Genomic DNA, 23,202 nt, shown 5'->3' on the forward strand with positions numbered 1-23,202 from the left:
AAAGCCCCCCAGACCTGTGAGGCAGAAGCCCCCGTGCCCACATCTAGCGGCTGAAGCCAGAGCCCCAAACCCCCGCCCCCCATCTACACACACACACACAGAGCTGAAGCCTGGAGCCCAGGACCCCGCCCCTCCGCTGGGCCCTGGAATTGAAATAACAGGTTGGGAGTCCTCAGAAAGAAAAACCTTGAGAACCCCTGAGTTAGAGAAGTGGGGGCTGGGTGTCAGGACTCCTGGGTTCTATCCTTGGCTCTGGGAAGGGAGGGGGGGGTCTAGTGGGTTGGAGCAGGGGCTGGGAGCCAGGCCTCCTAGTTTCAATCTCTGGCTCATCCACAGATTTCCCACGTGACCCTGAGCAAGTCCTGGGTCCCTCTGAGTCTCAGTTTCCTTCAGTGTGAAAGCGGGAGAATAAACCTGTGTTTGTTTGGAGCAGGTGTTCAGACAACACGTTTTTTGGTGTCCTCAGGGTGCAGCCACCAACTCTTGCTCGTGGCTGCTCTGAGACTTTTTCCTAAAATACTTAATTTACTTTAGGAAAAACAAATAAATCTGCACATACACATGTCCACATCATTGTCATTTATTTATGTAGGGTTTGTTTTGTTTGTTTGTTTGTTTGCAGACTCAATAATAAAAATAACGCACAGTTGTTTCTATTCTTTGCTGGAGCTAAACAGAATAGAAGCACTAATTAGGTGCTTTCCACGTTCTTGTCTTTTGTTATCGTTTCTTTTGCTTTTTTGGGAAAAGGTCGCTGTCGCGGACTCACAGGTCATGGCCACACCGGTGCGGTCCCTGGGGGGAACCCCCTTCAGTGTGACAGCCCTTCTCGGGGGTCCACTCTGTCTTGGGGGTTAAGCCCTTCCACCACCTGGAGCCGCACCTCTCTGAGCCTTAGCATGCCAGTCTCTCGCCCGTGGGCCCCTCAGCAAGTTCACTCGCTCTGGACCCCTGGGGCCTCCACTCCCAGAGGGAATAATGCCCCCCCCCCCCCGATCTCCAGACCGGAGCGACTCTCAGCCAGTGTAACACAGGAGGGTTTATTGAGCATCTGAACACAGCGTAGGACCTCTCAGGGCCCTCAGGCCTGGCCTCCCTCAGCAGAGCACATCCCAGTCTCCCCTGCATCCAGGTGGGCTCTGCCTACTCCCTCTCCCCAGTCCCATGAAGCGAGCTGTAGCTCACGAAAGCTTATGCTCTAATAAATTTCTTAGTCTCTAAGGTGCCACAAGTCCTCCTTTTCTTTTTGAGGATACAGACTAACACGGCTGCTCCTCTGAAACCTGTACCCCCTTCAGGGTCTTTTTCTGGCACTGATATTTTGTCCAACTTTCTGATACCCGGTTCGCATTTTTAACTCTTTTGCCTTCTGCCAGGAACGAGCTCAAGCTGCCCAAACACCACGCAGTGATTTTGCTGGCGATGACGTTAGCCGATAGCCGCTGACGGAGCTACAGGGGGGCGAGAGGTAAACACAGCAATTAGCCAACGAATACGCTTCGAGACTTGAAAGACAGCCATGCCTATGTCGTTCAGCTCCATCTGCCCTGTAAGGAACGAGGGTGCATTTGGGGTGTATGGCGTTTACCCGGCAACTTTAAAATGTAACATTTCAGCATTTGTTGGGGCACTTTGGTGCATAGGCGTAGTATGACTTCCATGTGTGGGGGGTGGGGGCAGAGCGGGGGGATATTTAACGACAGCCCAAGCCCCGGCCCCCTGCAGCTGATGCACAAAGCCAGAGTCCCGCCACCCTGGGGCTGAAGCCCAAAGCTCGGCCACCCCTAAGAAGGTGGGTTGGGAACTCATCAGCCACCTGCAGGTCCCTCTGGCATTGCGCATGCCGGCCACACATGTCTCCAGAGCTGCTCCCTGGAGCCCCCGAGGAGGCTGCGTGGTGCAGGGCGCTGATCCCTGTGAGCAGCACCAGCAAACACCAAGGCAGCATATCCAGAAGCAAGAGCCGGGTGCTGGGGGAGGGCAGCTTCTTATCTGCCTCCCCGCCCGCATCTCCTTCCAGGAAGCTGTCGTGGTCGCAAAAAAATCCGCTGGTGGCCACGGTGGCCACATTTGAGAAATGTTGGTTTGGACTGTGAGCCCTTTGGGGTAGGGACTGGCTCCCACTGTGGGTCTGGGCAGCCATGTTCGGGTGTCGTAGGTCCTACAATAATACAGAGAATACTAGTAACAAAATATATGTCTGTCTGTCTCAGCTGCTTCGGTCTGTCTCGATTGTACATGCCCATCTGTCGAGTTTGCCTTGTCTGTCTAGATTGTGTCTGCCTTTCAAATTCTGCCTGTCTAGGCTGTCTGTCTCTTAATGTGTGAGATCCAACCATCTGTCAATACTGTGTCTGTCTGTCTGTTTAGATTGTGTCTATCTAGATTGTGTCGATCTGTACTGTCTCCATCTGACTCTGTTGTGTCTGTCTGTCTGTTTAGATTGTGTCTGTCTGTCTAGGATGGGTCTATCTCTCATTACTCAATGATACAAAATAAATAAGCCCAAGAATACTGGGAATTTCCTTGGGCTGTTCTGTCCTGGGTCATTTACCCAACAAAGACAACACAAGGAACCCCAGGCACCCCTGAGGTACACACATACACACCCCGGAGTCCAGGTATAGGCACCCAAACACTCTGGAGTTTAGCTATAGACACACATGACCTGTGGAGTTGAGCTGCACACACAAACACACAGATGCACACAATTCGAACACAGCAGAACTCGGTAAGCCCCCTTGGGAAGCCTCCCAGGCCATTTTGGGACACATCCCCCTATTCTGCAAAGGTCAGCAGCCGGGTGTCACAGGAACATGAGTGGGGGAGTTCTCAGCTGCACAGGACCCGGGGGACGCAGCGAGGGGCCAATGCGGCTGGGGCAGGTGGGAGGCTGGGAATGGGGAGGGTTAACATGTGGCAGGGTTTGGTGGCACAAGAAGCAGTTTCCCTGGAAGGGTGAGATGAGGCAGGCGATAGGAGGACTGGCTGGGCCACATTCCCCAGCCAGGCAGACAGCTGACACCAGGCTTTGGGGTCACTGGGGCAGCTCACGGATCCTCTAGTCCCCTGCGGAGGCCGAGCTGGGAGCTGCTGGGACATGGGAGCGCCCTGCACCCCAATAACCATCCTTCTCCTGCTGCCCATGCTGCAGGGTAAGTGGGGGCTGGGAGGCAGGATGCCTGGGCCCTATGGAAGGGGAGTGGGGGCTAGTGGTTTAGCACAGAGGGGTGACCTTGAGCCAGGACACCTGGGTTCTATCCCAGGTTTTGCCACAGACTCCTTGTGTGACCTTGAGCAAGTCCCGCATCTCTCTGAGTCTCAATTTCCCTGGATGGAAAAGGGGGAGAATGTTCCTGCCTTTGTCTGTTTAGACTGTGAGCCCTTCGGGGGCAGGGACCGGCTCCCACTGTGGGTGTGGGCAGCACCTGGCACAAAGGATTCCTGGCTCATGTTAGGGTATCGTAGGTCCTACAATAATACAGAGAATATTAGGAACAAAAAATATGTCTGTCTGTCTCAACTGCATAGTATATGCCCGTCAGTCTAAATTGCATCTCAATGTCTAGATTGCCTCTCTCTCTCTCTCTCTCTCTCTCTCTCTCTGGATTGTGTCTGCCCCTCTGTTGAAATTCTGTGTGTTTAATTTATTGTATCCAACCACCTGTCTCTATTGTGTCTGTCTGTCTGTTTAGATTGTGTCTATCTAGATTGTTTCTGTCTGTACTGTCTCCATCTGTCTCTATTGTGTCTGTCTGCCTAGGATGGGTCTATCATTACCCACAATGATACAAAATAAATAACCCCAAGAATACTGGGAATTTCCTTAGGCTGTTGTCTCCTTGGCCATTTACTCGACAAAGACAACACAAGGGACCCCATGCACCCCCCAGGTACACACACATCGGAATTTAACTGCACACTGTCATGGGGTTCCCGGGCGATGCCCTGGACCTGCTCCCCATGAAGCCAGTCAGGACTCTGGGGAAGTCTCCTTTCTGTAAGCAGCCTGTCTGCAGGACACACAGCTCCCCCGGCTTCCACCTTCCTGGGTCTGGCCTCGGAGCATTCAGCCTCCTCTGCCCCTCCGTGCGCTTCCCACAGCGAGTCCGCTCAGGCGGGGTCCTGGGGAAGCCAGAGGGTCCTGCCCCCCAACTCCACAGTCAGCCAGCCAGGAAACCAGAGGTTTATTAGATGACAGGAACACGGTCTAAAACAGAGCTTGTAGGTGCAGAGAACAGGACCCCTCAGCTGGGTCCATTTTGGGGGGCAGGGAGCCAGACAACCCCATCTGCCCTTCACTCCTCATCCCCAGCCAGCCTCAAACTGAAACTCTCTCCAGCCCCTCCTCCTCTGGGCTTTGTCCCTTTCCGGGGCCAGAAGGGCACCTGATTCCTTTGTTCTCCAACCCTTTGGCTCTCACCTTGCAGGGGGGAAGGGCCCAGGCCATCAGTTGCCAGGAAACAGGGTGTCGGCCATTCTCTGTGTCCAGACCCCTGCACACACCCTTATCTCACCACCTAGATACTTAAGAACTGCCTAGGGGAAACTGAGGCACCCCCACAATATTCAGAGGAAACATTAAGAACAGTCCCGCTTTGTCACACACACACACACCCAAGTCTAGCTATAGACACACACACTCTGGAGTTGAGCTGCACACACATAAACACAAACACAGATGCACACAGCAGAACCCAGTGAGTCCCCTTGGGAAAGCTCCCCGGCCATTTCAGGACACGTCCCCCCTATTATGCAAAGGTCAGTGGCTGAGTGTCACAGAAACACAAGTGGGGGAGTTCTCAGCCGCACAGGACCCGGGGACGGAGCGAGGGGCCAATGAGGCTGGGGCCGGAGGCAGGCTGGGAATGGGGAGGGTTACCATGAGTGCGGGGAGGGCGGGGGTTTCCCTGGAAGGGTGAGATGAGGCAGGCGATAGGAGGACTGGCTGGGCCACATTCCCCAGCCAGGCAGACAGCTGACACCAGGCTTTGGGGTCACTGGGGCAGCTCACCGACCCTCTAGTCCCCTGCAGAAGCCCAGCTGGGAGCTGCTGGGCCATGGGAGCGCCCTGCACCCCAATAACCATCCTTCTCCTGCTGCCCATGCTGCAGGGTAAGTGGGGGCTGGGAGGCAGGATGCCTGGGCCCTATGGAAGGGGAGTGGGGGCTAGTGGTTTAGCACAGAGGGGTGACCTTGAGCCAGGACACCTGGGTTCTATCCCAGATTCTGCCACAGACTCCTTGTGTGACCTTGAGCAAGTCCCGCATCTCTCTGAGTCTCAATTTCCCTGGATGGAAAAGGGGGAGAATGTTCCTGCCTTTGTCTGTTTAGACTGTGAGCCCTTCGGGGCAGGGACCGGCTCCCTCTGTGGGTCTGGGCAGCCCCCAGCACCACAGGGCCCTGATCTCGGCTGGAATCTGGGCAGCACCTGGCACAAAGGATACCCGGCCCATGTTAGGGTATCCTAGGTCCTATCATAATACAGAGAATACTTGTAACAAAACATATGTCTGTCTGTCTCAACTGCATCTGACTGTCTACATAATATATGCCTGTCAGTCTAGATTGTGTCTGCTCCTCTGTCTAAATTCTGCTTGTCTAGGTTGTCTGTCTCTCTTTCTGTCTCGAATCTGACCATCTGTCTCTACTGGGTCAGTCTGTCTGTTAACATTGTGCCTATCTAGATTGTGTCTGTCTGTACTGTCCCCATCTGTCTATATTGTGTCTGTCTGTCCAGGATGGGTCTATCTCTCATTACTCACAACAATACAAAATAAATAACCCCCAAAATACTGTAAGTTTCCTTAAGCTGTTCTGTCCTTGGCAGTTTACACAACAAAGACAACACAAGGGACCTCGCACATCCCTGAGGTACACACACACACACACACACACTGTGGAGTTGAGCTGCACAAACAAACACACACACACAGATACAGAGGCACACAGCAGAACCCAGTGCGTCCTTTGGGGGCAGGGACTGGCTCCTACGATGGATCTGGGCAGCACCTGGCACAAAGGATTCCTGGCCCATGTTAGGGTATCGTAGGTCCTACAATAATACAGAGAATACTAGGAACAAAAAATATGTCTGTCTGTCTCAACTGCAATAGTATATGCCCGTCAGTCTAAATTGCATCTCACTGTCTAGATTGCCTCTCTCTCGCTCTAGATTTTGTCTGCCTCTCTGTCTAAATTCTGCCGGTCTAGGTGATTTGTCTCTTGATGTATTGTATCCAACCACCTGTCCGTATTGTGTCTGTCTCTCTATTTAGATTATGTCTATCTAGATTGTTTCTGTCTGTACTGTTACCATCTGTCTCTATTGTGTCTGTCTGCCTAGGATGGGTCTATCTCTCATTACCCACAATGATACAAAATAAATAACCCCAAGAATACTGGGAATTTCCTTAGGCTGTTCTGTCCTTGGCCATTTACACAACAAAGGCAACATCAGTGTCCCATACACCCCTGAGGTACACACACAGACACAGACAGACGCACACAGCCCCGGAGTCTAGCTATAGACATACACACCCTGGAGTTTAGCTGCACAAACGCACAGAAGGGCACAGAAGAACCCGGTGAGCTCCCTTGGGAAAGCTCCCCGGCCATTTCAGGACACGTCCCCCCATTTCACGAAGGTCAGCAGCCGGGAGTCACAGAAACATGAGTGGGGGAGTTCTCAGCTGCACAGGACCTGGGGACGCAGCGATGGGCCAATGCGGCTGGGGCAGGTGGGAGGCTGGGAATGGGGAGGGTTGACATGTTGACAAGAAGCGGTTTCCCTGGAAGGGTGAGGAGAGGCTAGCGATGGGGGGACTGGCTGGGTGACATTTCCTGGCCAGGCAGACAGCTGACACTGGGCAGTGGGGTCACTGGGGCAGCTCACCGACCCCCTAGTCCCCTGTGGAAGCTGAGCTGGGAGCCGCTGGGCCATGGGAGCGCCCTGCACCCCAAAAACCATCCTTCTCCTGCTGCCTAGGCCGCAGGGAAAGTCGGGGGTTGGAGCCAGGATGCCTGGGTCCTATGGGAGGGGGCTAGTGTGTTGCAGCAGGGTGGGCAGGAAGTCAAGATTCCTGTGTTCACTTGAAAGGAGAGTGGGGTCTATTAGGCTAGAGTGGGGGGAGGGGCTGGGATCCGGGACTCCTGGGTCCTATGAGAAGAAAGTGGGGACTAGTGGGTTAGAGCAGGGGGGGCTGGGAGCCAGGACTTCTGGATTCAATTCTCAGTCTCAGCAACAGACACCCTCTCTCGCCCCCACCCTCTGAGCCAGCCTCAGAAATGTACCTTAGGGCTCTTGAAATGCTCTAAATAGTGTAATAACCCAGGGATGAGGCTTCAGCAGGGAAGCGGTTAACAAGATATGAAGTGCAGCTGTGTCCCATGGGCAGGGCAGGGTGCGAGACTCAGCTGTTGTCCCAGAGCCAAGGAGGAACCCAGGAATGCTGGCCTCCAGCCCGAACTGCTCTAACCACTAAACCTCCCCGGTCTGGGGAGAGATCCCAGGCACCCTGAGAGCTGTGTGTTATTTTGCACTGTTTACTTTTAGTCAGCATTTCTTTCTGCCTTTCTTTTCCTGTCTTCCTGATTCCTGTTCATTTCTGAAACCGGTTCCCCTGCTTTGTGCCATCTGTGACTCCTTCTCCTGTCTCCCTCAGCTGCACCGGACCGTGGAATCCAGACAGGTATGTAACCTACCACTGAAATCATGTCACCTATCACTTCAATCAGCCTCTGCACCAGGTGGCTGGAAGGTAGTTAATGTGATACCGATTTTTTTAAAAGCTCCAGAGGCGATCCTGGCAATTACAGGCTGATAAGCCTAACTTCAGTACTGAGCAAAGAGTTTGAAACTATAGTAAAGGACAGATTTGTTGGGGAAGAGTCAACGTGGTTTTTGTAAAGGGAAATCGTGCCTCACCAATCTACCAGAATTCTCTGAGTGTGTCAGCAACCATGTGGACAAGGGTGATCCAGTGGATAAAGTGTACTTGGACTTTCAGAAAGCCTTTGACATAGTCCCTCACCCAAGGCTCTGAAGCAAAGTAAGCAACCATGGGATAAGAGAGAAGATCCCTTCATGGATCAGTATCTGGTTAAAAGTCAGGAAACAAAGGCTAGGAATAAATGGTCAGTTTTCACAATGGAGAGCGGTAAATAGGGGTCTGTACTGGGATTACTGCAGTTCAACACATTCGTAAATCATCGGGGAAAAGGAGTAAACAGTGAGTGGGCAAAGTTGGCAGATGTTACAAAATACCTTGTTAGTTAAGTCCCAGGCAGACTGCGAAGAGCTACAAAGGGATCTCATAAAACTGGGTGACTGGCAATAAAATGGCAGATGAAATTCAATGTTGATAAATGCAAAGCAATGCACATTGGAAAACATAGTCCAAACTATATATATAATATGATGGGGTCTAAATTAGCTGTTACCACTCAAGAAAGAGATTTTGGAGTCATTGTGGATAGTTCTCAGCGGCAGTGAAAAAAAACAAAGAGAATGCTGGGAATCATTAGGAAAGAGATAGATAATAAGACAGAAAATATCATATTTTCTCTCTATAAATCCATGGTGCGCCCACACCTTGAATACTGTGTGCAGATGTGGTCGCCCCGTCTCAAAAAAGATATTTTAGAATTGGAAAAAGTACAAAGAAGGGCCACCAAAGCCATTAGGGGTTTGGAACGGCTGCCGTATGAGGAGAGATTAATAAGCCAGGGACTTTTCAGCTTGGAAAAGAGACGACTAAGGGGGGGATATGACAGAGGTCTATAAAATCATGACTGATGTAGAGAAAGTAGATAAGGAAGTGTTATTTACCCCTTCTCATAATAGAAGAACAAGGGGTCACGCAAAGAAATGAATAGGCAGCAGGTTTAAAACAAACAAAAGGAAGTATTTTTTTCACACAACACACAGTCAACCTGTGGAACTCCTTGCCAGGGGATGTTGTAAAGGCCAAAAGTGTAACTGGGTTCAAAAAAGAGTTAGGTAAGTTCCTGGAGGATAGGTCCATCCGTAGTTATTAGCCAAGATGGGCAGGGACACAACCCCATGCTCTGCGTGTCCCTAAACTGCCGATTGCCAGAAGCTGGGGCTGGATTGACAGGGGCTGGATCACTGGATGGTTCCCTGGTGTGTTCATTCCCTCTGGGGCACCTGGCGTTGGCCACTGTCGACAGACAGGACACTGGGCTGGATTGACCACCGGTCTGACTCAATACGGCCGTTATGAATCACGACACCGCAGGATGGTGCTAGGGGGCGCTGTGCTGCAGGGAGCTGGGGGGCGCCCTCCCCAGACCATGAGTGCCGGCCCCGATGCCCGAGGGCGGCGCTAGGGGGCGCTGTGGAACACCAAGCCCCCCACGGGAGGCTGCCTTGCAGCTCAGCGCAGCTCCAGTCCCCTCCACCAGGGAGCGCCGCGTGTCCTCCGTTCCGTCATGGTTCTCTCCCTCCGCCCGCAGCGTGTGGCCAGGCGGGGCCCCAGGACCGGATCGTGGGCGGGCAGGACGCCCCGCTGGGGGCCTGGCCCTGGCAGGTCAGTCTGCAGTATGAGAATCGCCACATCTGCGGGGCGACCCTCATCAACGCGGAGTGGGTCCTGAGCGCTGCACATTGCTTTCCCAAGTGAGTGACCAGGGCTGGGCCAGCAGGGGGCTGCGGGTCGGGAGCGGGGGGCACCGGTAGAATTCGGGGGGAGCCCAGGACTGGGCTCCTAGGGGGCTGCGGGTCAGGAGCGGGGGGCACCGGTAGAATTCGGGGGGAGCCCAGGGCTGGGCCAGGAGGGGGCTGCGGGTCGGGAGCGGGGGGCACCGGTAGAATTCGGGGGGAGCCCAGGGCTGGGCCAGGAGGGGGCTGCGGGTCGGGAGCGGGGGGCACCGGTAGAATTCGGGGGGAGCCCAGGGCTGGGCCAGGAGGGGGCTGCGGGTCGGGAGCAGGGGGCACCGGTAGAATTCGGGGGGAGCCCAGGGCTGGGCCAGGAGGGGGCTGCGGGTCGGGAGCGGGGGGCACCGGTAGAATTCGGGGGGAGCCCAGGGCTGGGCCAGGAGGGGGCTGCGGGTCGGGAGCGGGGGGCACCGGTAGAATTCGGGGGGAGCCCAGGGCTGGGCCAGGAGGGGGCTGCGGGTCGGGAGCGGGGGGCACCGGTAGAATTCGGGGGGAGCCCAGGGCTGGGCCAGGAGGGGGCTGCGGGTCGGGAGCAGGGGGCACGGCTGTTGGTCTCTGGGCGCTGACCCCTCTCTCGCCCCAGGCATGCGGAGCTGTCTCGGTACCGTGCCGTCCTGGGCTCCCGCCAGCTGTCGGTCCCAGAGCCCGGCTCCCTGCGGCTACCCCTGTCCCGCGCCCTGGGCCATGCGCTCTACTCTGGGGAGGGCTCCAGCGGAGACATCGCCCTGGCCCGGCTGGGCCGCCCCGTCACCTTCACCCCGCAGGTGCTGCCCGCCTGCCTCCCGGACGCCGGGGTCCACTTCCCCGCTGGGACCCTCTGCTGGGTTACTGGCTGGGGGTCGCCACGAGAGGGAGGTGAGGAGGGGGGGAGAGGAAGGGAGGGGGCAGGAGGAAGAATAGAGAGGGAGAGGTGGGGGAGTGGAGGTGGGAGGGGCCATGAGGAAAGGGGGAGGAGAGGGGAACGCAGAGGAGGAGGGGTAAGGAGGGGGGAGCATTGGAGGGGGCAGGGAGGGGGGCATTGTGTCCTCCTCCTCCTCCCCCAGGGTCCCCTCCCCCACCCTGGCAGTGTTAACCCTTCCTTTCCCCCCCTCCCCCCGCAGACCTGCTCCCGGCCCCCATGACACTGCAGCAGCTGCAGGTGCCCCTGATCGACCCACTGCCCTGTGACGCCCTTTATCGGCGCCGGAGCTCCATGAGGGAGATCCAGGACGACATGGTGTGTGCCGGCTACGCCGAGGGACAGAGAGACGCCTGCCAGGTGAGAGCAGGGGGCTGCGGGTCAGGAGAGAGGGGCATCGGCAGAGCTGGGGGGGGCAGGGGGCAGAGGGTCGGGAGAGAGGGGCATCGGCAGAGCTGGGGGGCGCAGGGGGCAGAGGGTCGGGAGAGAGGGGCATCGGCAGAGCTGGGGGGGGCAGGGGGCTGAGGGTCGGGAGAGAGGGGCATCGGCAGAGCTGAGGGGGGCAGGGGGCTGCGGGTCAGAAGAGAGGGGCATCGGCAGAGCTGGGGGGCGCAGGGGGCTGTGGGTCGGGAGAGAGGGGCATCGGCAGAGCTGGGGGGGCAGGGGGCTGAGGATCGGGAGTGAGGGGCATCGGCAGAGCTGGGGGGCGCAGGGGGCAGAGGGTCGGGAGTGAGGGGCATCGGCAGAGCTGGGGGGCGCAGGGGGCTGAGGGTCGGGAGAGAGGGGCATCGGCAGAGCTGGGGGGGCAGGGGACAGAGGGTCGGGAGTGAGGGGCATCGGCAGAGCTGGGGGGCGCAGGGGGCTGAGGGTCGGGAGAGAGGGGCATCGGCAGAGCTGGGGGGGGGGGCAGGGGGCTGAGGATCGGGAGTGAGGGGCACCGGCAGAGCTGGGGGGGCGGGGAGCCGAGGGCTGGGCTAGCAGGAGGCTGCAGGTCCGGACTGAGAGGCCCTGGTGTCACCGATTCTCTCTCCCCAGGGCGATTCGGGGGGCCCCCTGGTCTGCCAGAAGGCTGGGCTGTGGTTCGTGGCCGGCGTCGTCAGCTGGGGCGAAGGCTGCGCCCTGCCCAACCGCCCCGGGGTCTACATCCGCGTCGGCGCCTACCTGGACTGGATCGGGCAGCACGTGCCCAACGCCACCTTCGGGGTGGTCAATATCACCACCTACAGCCTGCCCGGGGGCGGGCCCCCCGGCCCTGCCCCCACTGCCCTGCTTCTAGCCGCCTGGCTGCTCCGAATTCTCTGAGCCTCGCCCCCCAGCAGTTAAGGCCACACCCACCCGGATAGGCCACGCCCCAAGGGGAGAGTGCCACGGAACCGCTCTCCAGTGACCCCGCCCCCTTTCGGTCACGCCCACCCAGCCACGACATGTCACGCCCACCAGTGGACTGTGCCACGGAATCCCCCCTCCCCTGTGGACTCTCCCTCGTGGCCAATGGATGGGTCCTGCCTACCTCATGTCAAGTGACCCCACCCCCTTCCGGTCACGCCCACCCAGCCACAACATGTCACGCCCACCAGTGGACTGTGCCACGGAATCCCCCCTCCCTTGTGGACTCTCCCTCGTGGCCAATGGATGGGTCCTGCCTACCTCATGTCAAGTAACCCCGCCCCCTTCCGGTCACGCCCACCCAGCCACGACATGTCACGCCCACCAGTGGACTGTGTCACGGAATCCCCCCTCCCTTTTGGACTCTCCCTCGTGGCCAATGGATGGGTCCTGCCTACCTCATGTCAAGTAACCCCGCCCCCTTCCGGCCATGCCCACCCAGGCACGACATGTCACGCCCACCAGTGGACTGTGCCATGGAATCCCCCCTCCCTTGTGGACTCTCCCTCGTGGCCAATGGATGGGTCCTGCCTACCTCATGTCAAGTAACCCCGCCCACTTCTGGCCACACCCACCCAGGCACAAGCCCTGCCCCTGCGGGGGAGAAGGACCATGGCTTCCCCGCAACATGGGTGGGTCACAACCACCACGCTTCAGCCTGCCGGAAATATTCTCCCCCACAGGACCAAGTATGGGTCTGAGCCAGGGCAACAGGGAGGAGACGGGATAACGGGCTAGATGGGCCCATGGGTCTGATCCAGCCGGGTCCCTTGTGCACTGTTTTAATTTAAACGCGAAAGACTGGAATAATAATAAATAAATAATTTACTGTTCTTCAGTGCCTGAATGCAGATTACAAAAGTGCTTTACAAACAGGAATAAAAGAAACCTTAGAATAATTCCAGCGGGCGGGGGGAATGGGACTACTATTGTACATGGGGAAACTGAGGCACCAAGCAAGGCAAGAACAGAACTGGGGACAGAACCCAGGAGTCCTGCCTCCCAGCCCCCACTGCTCTAACCCACTAGACCCCACTGTCCTCCCAGACACAGAACCCAGGAGTCCTGGCTTTCAGATGAGCTGTAGGGCACAGGCCACAAGAAGCAGGGTGTGGGCTAGCACCATGGGCGCATGATTGAAGCTGCCGTCTTTTAATTTTTTCTCGCAGTTCCTGTTAGCCACGGAGCTGTGGGCTGTTCCATTCGTGGTGCCCTGGACGAACGCCAGGTCTGGGACGGTCTCTTGGAGCCAGCCGTGGTAACTGGTGACTCGGATGTAAACGCCGGGGCGGTTTTTCTGAGCACAGCCTTCTCCCCAGCTCACCACGCCTGCCTGGACCCAGCTCTGTCCCATTTTACACACCAGCGGACCACCGGAGTCACCCTAGCGGTCAAAGAGCCAGACAAGGGGTTACTGAGATGCAGCCACCTCTGGGGTGGGGCGTGGGGGACCCCCTTGCCCAGCACCGAGGTGCGGCCCCTCTGGGTAGGGGTGCAGGGGATGTTCACAGAGGGACCCCTCACCCAGTGCTGAGACACGGCCCCTCTGGAGTGGGGTGTGGGGGCTGGTTATGTGTGGACACCTCGCCCGGCACTGAGATGCAGCCACTTCTGGGGTGGGATGCGGGGGCTGTTTGTATGGAAACCCCAGCACCAAGATGCAGCGGACTCTGGGGCAGGCTCTCACCTGGCAGGCATCCTTGCCCCCTTTGGTGTACCCGGCACACAGCATGTCCTCCTGGATGTTCTGCCCTTTGCCCCTGCAGTAGAGGGCGTCGCACGATGCCTGGGCGATGATGGGCACCTCCAGCTTCTGCAGCGTCTCCGGGGCTTTGCCTTTCCCTGCTGGGGGAGGGGGCAGTGGGACAGCTGGGCTGGGAGCCACACCCACTGCCCCTCCCCCTGCCCAGCGGGGTGAGGGGCCACCATAAATGGGGGGGGCATGGACAGGGGGGCACAATCCCTTCCCCCCACACTAACTTGTATCTCCTGATCCTTTCTGCCCTGCATGCTGCATTGCCTCCTCCCTTTCACATCTATCAGCCCTCCTTCTTTCTTCCTTCTTCCCTCCATCGCTCGCTTTTCGTCTCTCCGAGTCCCTTCATCTTTCTTTTCTCTCTTTTGTTCTTATTCCAGTCATTCCTTTCTTCCTTTCTTATAACATTCATTCGTGTCTCTTGCTTTCTTACTTTTGTTCTTAGGCCATTCATCTTTCTTTCTTTCTTTCTTTCTTTCTTTCTTTCTTTCTTTCTTTCTTTCTTATTCTATTCATTCATTACTTTCTTTCTTTCTTTCTTATTCTATTTCTTTCTTATTCCATTCACTCTTTCTTTCTTTCTTTCTTTCTTTCTTTCTTTCTTAATCATTCCTTTATTTCTTTCTTTTTCTTTCTTATTCTATTTCTTTCTTTCTTATTCCATTTATTTCTTTATTTCTTATTCCATTCTTTCTTTCTTTCTTTCTTTCTTTCTTTCTTATTCTAGTCATTCATTTCTTTCTTTCTTTCTTATTCATTCCTTTATTTATTTCTTTTTCTTTCTTAATCTATTTCTTTCTTTCTTTCTTTCTTTCTTTCTTTCTTATTCTATTCATGCATTTCTTTCTTTCTTTCTTTCTTTCTTATTCTATTCATTCATTACTTCTTTCTTTCTTTCTTATTCTATTTCTTTCTTATTCCATTCACTCTTTCTTTCTTTCTTTCTTTCTTTCTTTCTTAATCATTCCTTTATTTCTTTCTTTTCTTTCTTATTCTATTTCTTTCTTTCTTATTCCATTTATTTCTTTCTTTCTTATTCCATTCTTTCTTTCTTTCTTTCTTTCTTTCTTTCTTATTCTATTCATGCATTTCTTTCTTTCTTTCTTTCTTTCTTTCTTATTCTAGTCATTCATTTCTTTCTTTCTTTCTTATTCATTCCTTTATTTATTTCTTTTTCTTTCTTAATCTATTTCTTTCTTTCTTTCTTATTCTATTCATGCATTTCTTTCTTTCTTATTCTATTCATTCATTACTTCTTTCTTTCTTATTCTATTCATGCATTTCTTTCTTTCTTTCTTTCTTTCTTTCTTTCTTTCTTTCTTTCTTTCTTTCTTTCTTTCTTATTCTATTCATTCATTACTTCTTTCTTTCTTATTCTATTCATGCATTTCTTTCTTTCTTTCTTATTCTATTCATTCATTACTTCTTTCTTTCTTATTCTATTCATGCATTTCTTTCTTTCTTTCTTTCTTTCTTTCTTTCTTTCTTATTCTATTCATGCATTACTTCTTTCTTTCTTATTCTATTCATGCATTTCTTTCTTTCTTATTCTATTCATGCATTTCTTTCTTTCTTTCTTTCTTATTCTATTCATGCATTTCTTTCTTTCTTTCTTTCTTTCTTATTCTATTCATGCATTTCTTTCTTTCTTTCTTTCTTTCTTTCTTTCTTTCTTTCTTTCTTTCTTTCTTTCTTTCTTTCTTATTCTATTCATTACTTCTTTCTTTCTTTCTTATTCTATTCATTGATTTCTTTTTTTCTTATTCATTCCTTTCTTTCTCCCCCCCCCCCCGCCCCACTTCCAGTACAGCCATGCCCCAGATTCTTTATGTCCTCCCTCCCCACTGTAGCTTTCTCAGGATCTGGGCCCTGTCTCCCGCATCCCCCAACCCCAGCCACACACTTCACTCACCTCCACCTTTGACATTCCCCCAGCCAGTGACCCAGCACTTGGTCTTTGGCAGGAACTGGACCTCGGCAGCGGGGAGGCAGATGGGGACGATGCGGTCAGTGAGGTTCACGGGCCTCTCTAGCTGGACCAGGGCAATATCCCCACTGGAGATTTTGCCCCCGTAGCGGGGGTTGCAGATAATCTTCCCCACGGAGACTACGACTGCATGGGGGCTGGGGTGCAGCTGCTTGTGGGTCCCAAGTAGCACTGAGAACCGGGAAGGGTCCTTGGTCCTAGAGACAGAGAACAGCAGTGAGAGGAGCCCGGGGCTGGGCTAGCAGGGGGCTGTGGGTCGGGAGTGAGGGGCACCGGCAGGGCTGGAGGGAGCCCAGGGCTGGGCTAGCAGGGGGCTGTGGGTCGGGAGTGAGGGTCACCAGCAGAGTGGGGGCTGGGCGAGCAGGTGCTGCAGGTCGGGAGCGAGGGGCACCCTGATACTCACTGTCTGAAGCAGTGGGCTGCCGTCAGCACCCACTGTGGGGAGATGAGGGACCCCCCGCAGCGGTGGGTGCCGTTGAGTCTCAGGCTGACCTGCCAGGGCCACTCCCCGTCCCGCGCCTCCGAGCCCCCCACGATTCGCTTCGTAGGGCTCTGACGCCCGCACACTGTGGAGAGAACAGGTGGGAGTTGGGATCGGCTGGGATGGGAGGGGTCGGGGGAGCTGTTATGGGCTGTATGGACCAGCCACTCACCTTTAGCAACTGCCCTGTGCTGGGTCCTAGACACAGAGAGTCACAGAGAGCTCAGAATCCAGCCCTGGCTCCCTGGGCGTCCGTGGGGTCGCTCCGGATTTACCCCGGAGCTCGCCGAGCCAGGACCCAGCCCTGGCTCCCTGGGCGTCCGTGGGGTCGCTCCGGATTTACCCCGGAGCTCGCCGAGCCAGGACCCAGCCCTGGCTCCCTGGGCGTCCGTGGGGTCGCTCCGGATTTACCCCGGAGCTCGCCGAGCCAGGACCCAGCCCTGGCTCCCTGGGCGTCCGTGGGGTCGCTCCGGATTTACCCCGGAGCTCGCCGAGCCAGGACCCAGCCCTGGCTCCCTGGGCGTCCGTGGGGTCGCTCCGGATTTACCCCGGAGCTCACCGAGCCAGGACCCAGCCCTGGCTCCCTGGGCGTCCGTGGGGTCGCTCCGGATTTACCCGGGGGGTTGCAAAGCTCATAATCCAGCCCTGGCTCCATAGACCTCATCACAACACAATAAAGAATAATTACCGCAGCTAATTTTATAGTCCAATGAAAAACCCAGAATTATAACGAGGCAGGAGAATTATCTTGGTACCTGTTGTACTAAGAATCCCAGGTCGGTACAACACTGAGAACAAGCCACTAATAAGCCAAAAACTGAAAATTCACAGTTAATTACCTAACAAAGCAATTATATTAACCAAGGCTAGTGGTTAGAGCCCGCAAGGGGCTGGTAGCCAGGACTCCTGGGTTCTCTCCCACCTTGGGGAGGGGAGGGAAGTGAGGTCAGGTGGTGAGAGCAAGGGGGCTGGGCGACAGGACTCCTGGGTTATCTCCCAGCTCAGGAAGGGGAGTGGGGTCTAGTGGTTAGAGCAGGGGGGGCCTGAGAGCTAGGATTCCTCAGTTCTATCCACAGCTCTGGGAGGGGAGTCAGGTCTAGTGTTTAGAGCAGGGTGACACTGGGCAAGCCCCCGTGCCTCCATTTCCAAAGGAGGATAATAATCCTGCCCTCCTTTGTAAAGTGCTTTGAGATCTACTGCAGGAAGGAAAGGGGGTTCTCGGTAATAACCCCAATTCCCTGCTAATCAGTTGTAAAATCAGTTCCACCTCTTCCATTACATAGATTCATATTTCACTGCCTATCCATTAATAAAGCAGTTCTCCTTCTTGCAGCAATGATCACGTGCCATGTTCTACTCATGATCACACAGCGACACCATGCAAGAGACTTGATCAAACGATTCATTGCTAATTAACTAACAATGGTACTACCATTGCTAATCATAATTAATAGAATCTCACCACTCAAGAGTTAATAATAACCACGTTATTAGAATGATAGCAATAATATTAAAAACACTAAAAACATTAAGGGATAGATAGATAGATAGATAGATAGATAGATAGATAGATAGATAGATAGAGGGGGAGTGTGGGGAAAGAGAGAGAGAGAGGGTGTATCGGGGTAGATAGATAGATAGATAGATAGATAGATAGATAGAGGGTGTATGGGGACAGATAGATAGATAGATAGATAGATAGATAGATAGATAGATAGATAGATAGATAGATAGATAGATAGATAGATAAGGGGGTGTATGGGAGAGAGAGAGAGAGAGAGGATGTATGGGGATAGATAGATAGATAGATAGATAGATAGATAGATAGATAGATAGATAGAGGGGGTATATGGGGAGAGAGAGAGAGAGAAGGTGTATGGAGATAGATTAGATAGATAGATAGATAGATAGATAGATAGATAGATAGATAGATAGATAGATAGATAGATAGATAGATAGGGGGTGTATGGGGATAGATAGATAGATAGATAGATAGATAGATAGATAGATAGATAGATAGATAGATAGATAGATAGATAGATAGATAGAGGGGTGTATGGGAGAGAGAGAGAGGATGTATGGGAATAGATAGATTAGATTAGATAGAGGGGGTGTGTGGGGAAAGAGAGAGAGAGAGGGTGTATCGGGATAGATAGATAGATAGATAGATAGATAGATAGATAGATAGATAGATAGATAGATAGATAGATAGATAGATAGATAGATAGAAGGGGTGTATGGGGAGAGAGAGAGACAGGGTGTATGGGGATAGATAGATAGATAGATAGATAGATAGATAGATAGATAGATAGATAGATAGATAGATAGATAGATAGATAGATAGATAGATAGATAGATAGATAGATAGATAGATAGATAGATAGATAGATAAGGGGGTGTATGGAAGAGAGAGAGAGGATGTATGGGAATAGATAGATAGATAGATAGATAGATAGATAGATAGATAGATAGATAGAGGGGGTGTGTGGGGAAAGAGAGAGAGAGAGGGTGTATCGGGATAGATAGATAGATAGATAGATAGATAGATAGATAGATAGATAGATAGATAGATAGATAGATGAGAGGGGTGTATGGGGATAGATAGATAGATAGATAGATAGATAGATAGATAGATAGATAGATAGATAGATAAGGGGGTGTATGGGAGAGAGAGAGAGGATGTATGCGGATGGATAGATAGATAGAGGGTGTGTATGGAGAGAGAGAGAGAGAGAAGGTGTATGGGGATAGATAGATAGATAGATAGATAGATAGATAGATAGATAGATAGATAGATAGATACAGGGGTGTATGGGGATAGAGAGAGAGAGAGAGAGAGAGAGAGAGGATGAAGAAAGAAAGAAAGAAAGAAAGAAAGAAAGAAAGAAAGAAAGAAAGAAAGAAAGAAAGAAAGAAAGAAAGAAAGAAAGAAAGAAAGAAAGATGAGTGTATAAGCATAGGACGACAGATAAATAGATTAGATTATAAGGCTGTAGAAAGAAAAGTCTCCCAGCTCCATTTGCACTGGATATTAGCTTTCACCCACCCAGCCAGCTGGCCAATTTTTCTCACCAGATTGTGCCAGGCAACTCCCTGCCTGGGGTCCATCCCCTAGGAGCCCTGCCAGGGTCAGCAGTGCCAGCAGAGTCCCTCTGCCCATCACCCCTCTCCTCTGGGCTGCCCGGTGCTGCTCCCCCATGCCGCTCATCCTGGGATACAAGTAGAATGTGAGGGTGCCCCATGGCACTGCAGGTTCCTATATACTCAGCCCTGGCAGGGTGTGGGGCTGGGAATGTCGCCTGACTTGTCGGACCAACGTTGGCAAACGCCTCTCTACTTCCTTCCTTCCTAGCAACCTACCTTCCATGTTCTTGCCCCGGGCACGCCATCTCGGGAGCTGCTCCCCTCCCCCATCCCAGCCTGCAGTCCCTCCACCGCCCCCCTCACCCTCCATCCACCCCCCACGCCACCCACCTCCTCTGCTGCCAGGATCCCGCCCCAGTCCCTCTGCTCTGCACACCTCTCTCCCCTTCCCAATTTCCATCCCCGTCCGACTGGTCTCCCCTCCACCAGCCATCCCATCCCAAGTCCGCTTAGCTGGCGAGACCCCCCAGGCCACTAACCCATTGGGAAACAGGAGAGAGGCCTGGCTTGGCCTGGGAGGGGCAGGTTTGCAAAAGACCCAAAGGAGAAGTCTGTTAGGAAAGACCCGGGGATGAAGACACTCAAGGAAACAGGTGACGCAGGAGCATTACCCCACCCCGGCCTCACGTACGATGAGCCACAGTCCTGGGCAGAAACCAAGGGCAGAAAGGTTCACCTGAGGTGTCTTGGGGGTTGGCACCTGGGTGACTAACTGAGGAGCAGGAGAAGGCAGTGGACATCCTTGCTCCGTTGAAGCCAAATTCCCTTTGGCGAGGAATTCCAATTGGGGGTGTGATGATGGCCCCAACCCGGCCAGCCAGCGCCCGGGGCTGCCACCTCCAAGAAGCAGAAAGTCCAGACTCTGCATCCACCCCCACCTGCCTGACCTTGCTGTGACAAACCGGGCCCTATTTTTGGGACACCGATGCCTGCCTCAGTTTCCCTCTGTGATGCGCATCGCTACCCGGTGTGGGGGGGGAGGGGCAAAAAGGATTAAGAAAGCCACTCTTGGGGGAAATGGGGTGTGGGGTGACATCGGTGCCTGGGGTGAGGTGACGGGGTCATTACAGGACTGGCCGACACTGACCCGTATCAGGGGAGGGTTGGCCAATGAGAGCTCCAAGGAGTGAACAACTGACGCTGATCCACAGGGATCTCCGGCGGGAGGCCCATGGGAGCCTGCGGATTGACCTGAATTCTGAGCTTAGCTGTAAGAAATCCAGGACCGTTCATGGGACGTCCCAGTAATGGAGGGCCTGAAAGCCTGACTTAGTCCAGACGAAAAGACCTGCCGATATAACTCAAGGGCCGTGTTACCCTCAAGCCTGGTAAACAGCCAAAACTGGTGTGTCGGAAATTAGACCTTACCGGTGGGCTGCTCCACCCATGGCGTAAGAAAAAGATCTTGAGGGGGAAATTGCCTTCACCATCCCGGTGCCACCCCCATTCTCGCCTGGGAACCCGCTCTTTGTCGCTCTGCTCTTAAAAACCATCCTGTTCAGACCGGCCCGGAGAGAGGGACCCAGACAACATCGCCACCGACCCCAGGGGAATCCCAACCGCTGCCTGGGATGGAAAAGGATCAGACATTAAGAACAGCTCCGGCCCATCTCAGCTGCCTTCTCCTCCAGTTATTACATCTTGGCTACCGTCTAAGAGACAGTTAAAGGAGGCTTTCCCTGCTAAAACCTCTCCCCTGTTCAAGGGCCAGGGACCAAGCGCTGGGTGGGGGGAAACGAAAGCCTTGGTTCCTGTGTTACATTTCCAAGGTTTTCGCTGGTTTTCGCCTTCTTTTCTGGATTTTTCCGGGGCGGGGGGTTGGCCGCCCTTCTCCTGAGGCCCCTCTCCTCCACCTCGTCTTCCCTCCAAGACCACACCCCCACTCGCTCCTCTTCATCCCCCCACATCGCGCGTCCTTACGGCCTGTAACAAGTGGGAGGGCTATATTTAAAACTGATGGGGCCATGGCCCCTTCCCCCCCGTTCCGATGCCCCTGGCCGGGACTGGCAGAGAGACGGCGAAAGAGTCCACGGCAGCTTGGCTGGGTCGAGTCTGTCTTCACCTTTGCTTCTCCGGGCTAACCTAAGGACTTCCCGTGCTGTGGTCCGGCGGATAAAATACCCGGCTACTACAGGCTGCCGGGCGTCACTGCAAATCGTGGCTGCGGGGCATTGGTCCCTGCGGCGTGGGTAGGCCTCTATCTCAGCTGGACTCATTGGACAGAGCTTGTGTGGTTGGAGGCCTGGAGCCCAGAGACTTTGAGTCCGGGGGGAAGAGAGGGCCTCCGAGGGGCTGTGGCAAAGCGGGGGCGTAGCACCGATCCTGTGCACCCGGGACACCCTGCGACGGGGCACGGCGAAAAACCAGCCAGGCTGCTTCAACGCTGGCCAGATGGCCACCGTAACAATGCCTCATGCTGATTTCGATCCCCCGAGATCAGGTGTTCTCAAACTGGGGAGGGGGGGGTCACAAGATCATTATGTGGGGGTCATGAGTACACGCATGAAACAGAGAGAAACGGCTCTAAAATCTATTATTTAAAGCTAGCCTTTTAGAAAGTCCCACACACCTTTCCGTCACCATGTAGCATATGTACATAAAAAGTATGGCAAACGTCCAACACAGCGATCATTGTTCCTAAGCAAAATACATACGGTATTATCACCACCCAGCTCTGCATTGAAAATAGTGTTAAGTAAACAAAACGTTTGTCATTTGTACAGGGGTTCGCTCTCCGAGGTGTGCTGTCTGAACGGGGGCGTCAGTACAAGAAGGTTGAGTCGCAGGTGCCGGGAGGAATCTGGAGTCAGGTTAAAAAAAAACCCAACACATTCTCCACCTGGAGTCTCCATCTTTGGGTGGCTTCTAATGTGGCCTGGAGGCCAGTTAATATGAGACAGTCCCGGGCACTAATGGGCTCTCGAACCAGGAAGAGAAAGAACCAACGGCCTGACGTTAAAGCCAGGCAAATTCCCATAATTGATTCTGAGCAGCTCAGGTGACTAAGTATTGGAACAAACTCCTAAGGGAAGGGGAGGGAAGGGAAGGTTTCACCATTTCTGGTCAGCTTCCAATCAAGACAGGAGACCTTCCTGGAAGACACCTTAACCAAACACAAGTTACAGGACTAAACACAGGAGGAAGTGGATGAAATGTAATGCCCTGGGCTACACAGGTGGACAAACCAGATGATCTACTGGTGACTTCTTGCCCTTAGAATCCATGACTCTTCCATCGATTCTGATGGATGCAGCTAGGACAATTCGCCGCAGAGAACAAGACGCCCCTAAAATGCTAAAGGATGGAAGCAGTAGCCCAGAGGGAATTTCAACCGCTGAGAATCTAAACGGCAGCTAACAAATCACAAGCGCATGACAAGCGTAACGGATAAATTACAATTAATATAACTATTCATAATCATTTCTGTAGATTTTATCTCGTACTTTCCAACAGCATTTCTCAAAGTACAGTACAAAGGAGGTTAAAATAATGATCAAATAGAAATTAATTAATTATTCAATAATAAGAATAAGAATAAATCACAGCAACCAGGAATTACTAGATCTGGTTGACAATCTTCCAACAGTACCCATTTTGTTGCAAGCGCAGCCATCCGTGGGAATGTCTCTATTTCAAGGACGTTTTGTTTTGAAGAGCACGTCAAAAGGCAGCAAAACAAACTCAAAACCTTCCATGTAGCGAGATGTTGGAGGGAAGTTTTGGGTTTGGTTTTTTAATTTCATTTTGAAATAAGCTTGCATTTGGAAAGGTCGTTGATAGGATTCATTTCAGGTCCATTGAAATGGCTTGTTCCCATTTTGCCCTCGTAAGAAATGTGACAAGAATTCTACAAAGAAATAGATAAATATAC

General features: G+C 53.2%; 2 protein-coding genes across 2 annotated transcripts; one reads left to right on the top strand and one right to left on the bottom strand.

Moving 5' to 3' along the window:
• The first annotated feature begins 5,004 nt into the window (after positions 1–5,004).
• On the top strand, positions 5,005–12,785 carry LOC140912315 (serine protease 27). The gene is made up of 6 exons (XM_073346530.2): positions 5,005–5,115; positions 7,665–7,691; positions 9,478–9,640; positions 10,263–10,534; positions 10,780–10,937; positions 11,613–12,785. Exons 1-6 carry the CDS (start codon positions 5,061–5,063, stop codon positions 11,877–11,879), a joined length of 942 nt encoding a protein of 313 aa, XP_073202631.1. The 5' UTR covers positions 5,005–5,060; the 3' UTR covers positions 11,880–12,785.
• A 250-nt stretch (positions 12,786–13,035) lies between these two features.
• On the bottom strand, positions 13,036–21,238 carry LOC140912231 (serine protease 27). The gene is made up of 7 exons (XM_078853035.1): positions 21,092–21,238; positions 19,963–19,976; positions 16,360–16,385; positions 16,110–16,272; positions 15,632–15,903; positions 13,651–13,832; positions 13,036–13,347 (listed from the first exon to the last, which is right to left on the bottom strand). Exons 1-7 carry the CDS (start codon positions 21,236–21,238, stop codon positions 13,036–13,038), a joined length of 1,116 nt encoding a protein of 371 aa, XP_078709161.1.
• Between the last annotated feature and the right edge of the window lie 1,964 nt (positions 21,239–23,202).

Source organism: Lepidochelys kempii, chromosome 6 (genome assembly GCF_965140285.1).
Source record: "Lepidochelys kempii isolate rLepKem1 chromosome 6, rLepKem1.hap1, whole genome shotgun sequence".
NCBI classification, from domain to species: Eukaryota; Metazoa; Chordata; order Testudines; family Cheloniidae; genus Lepidochelys; species Lepidochelys kempii.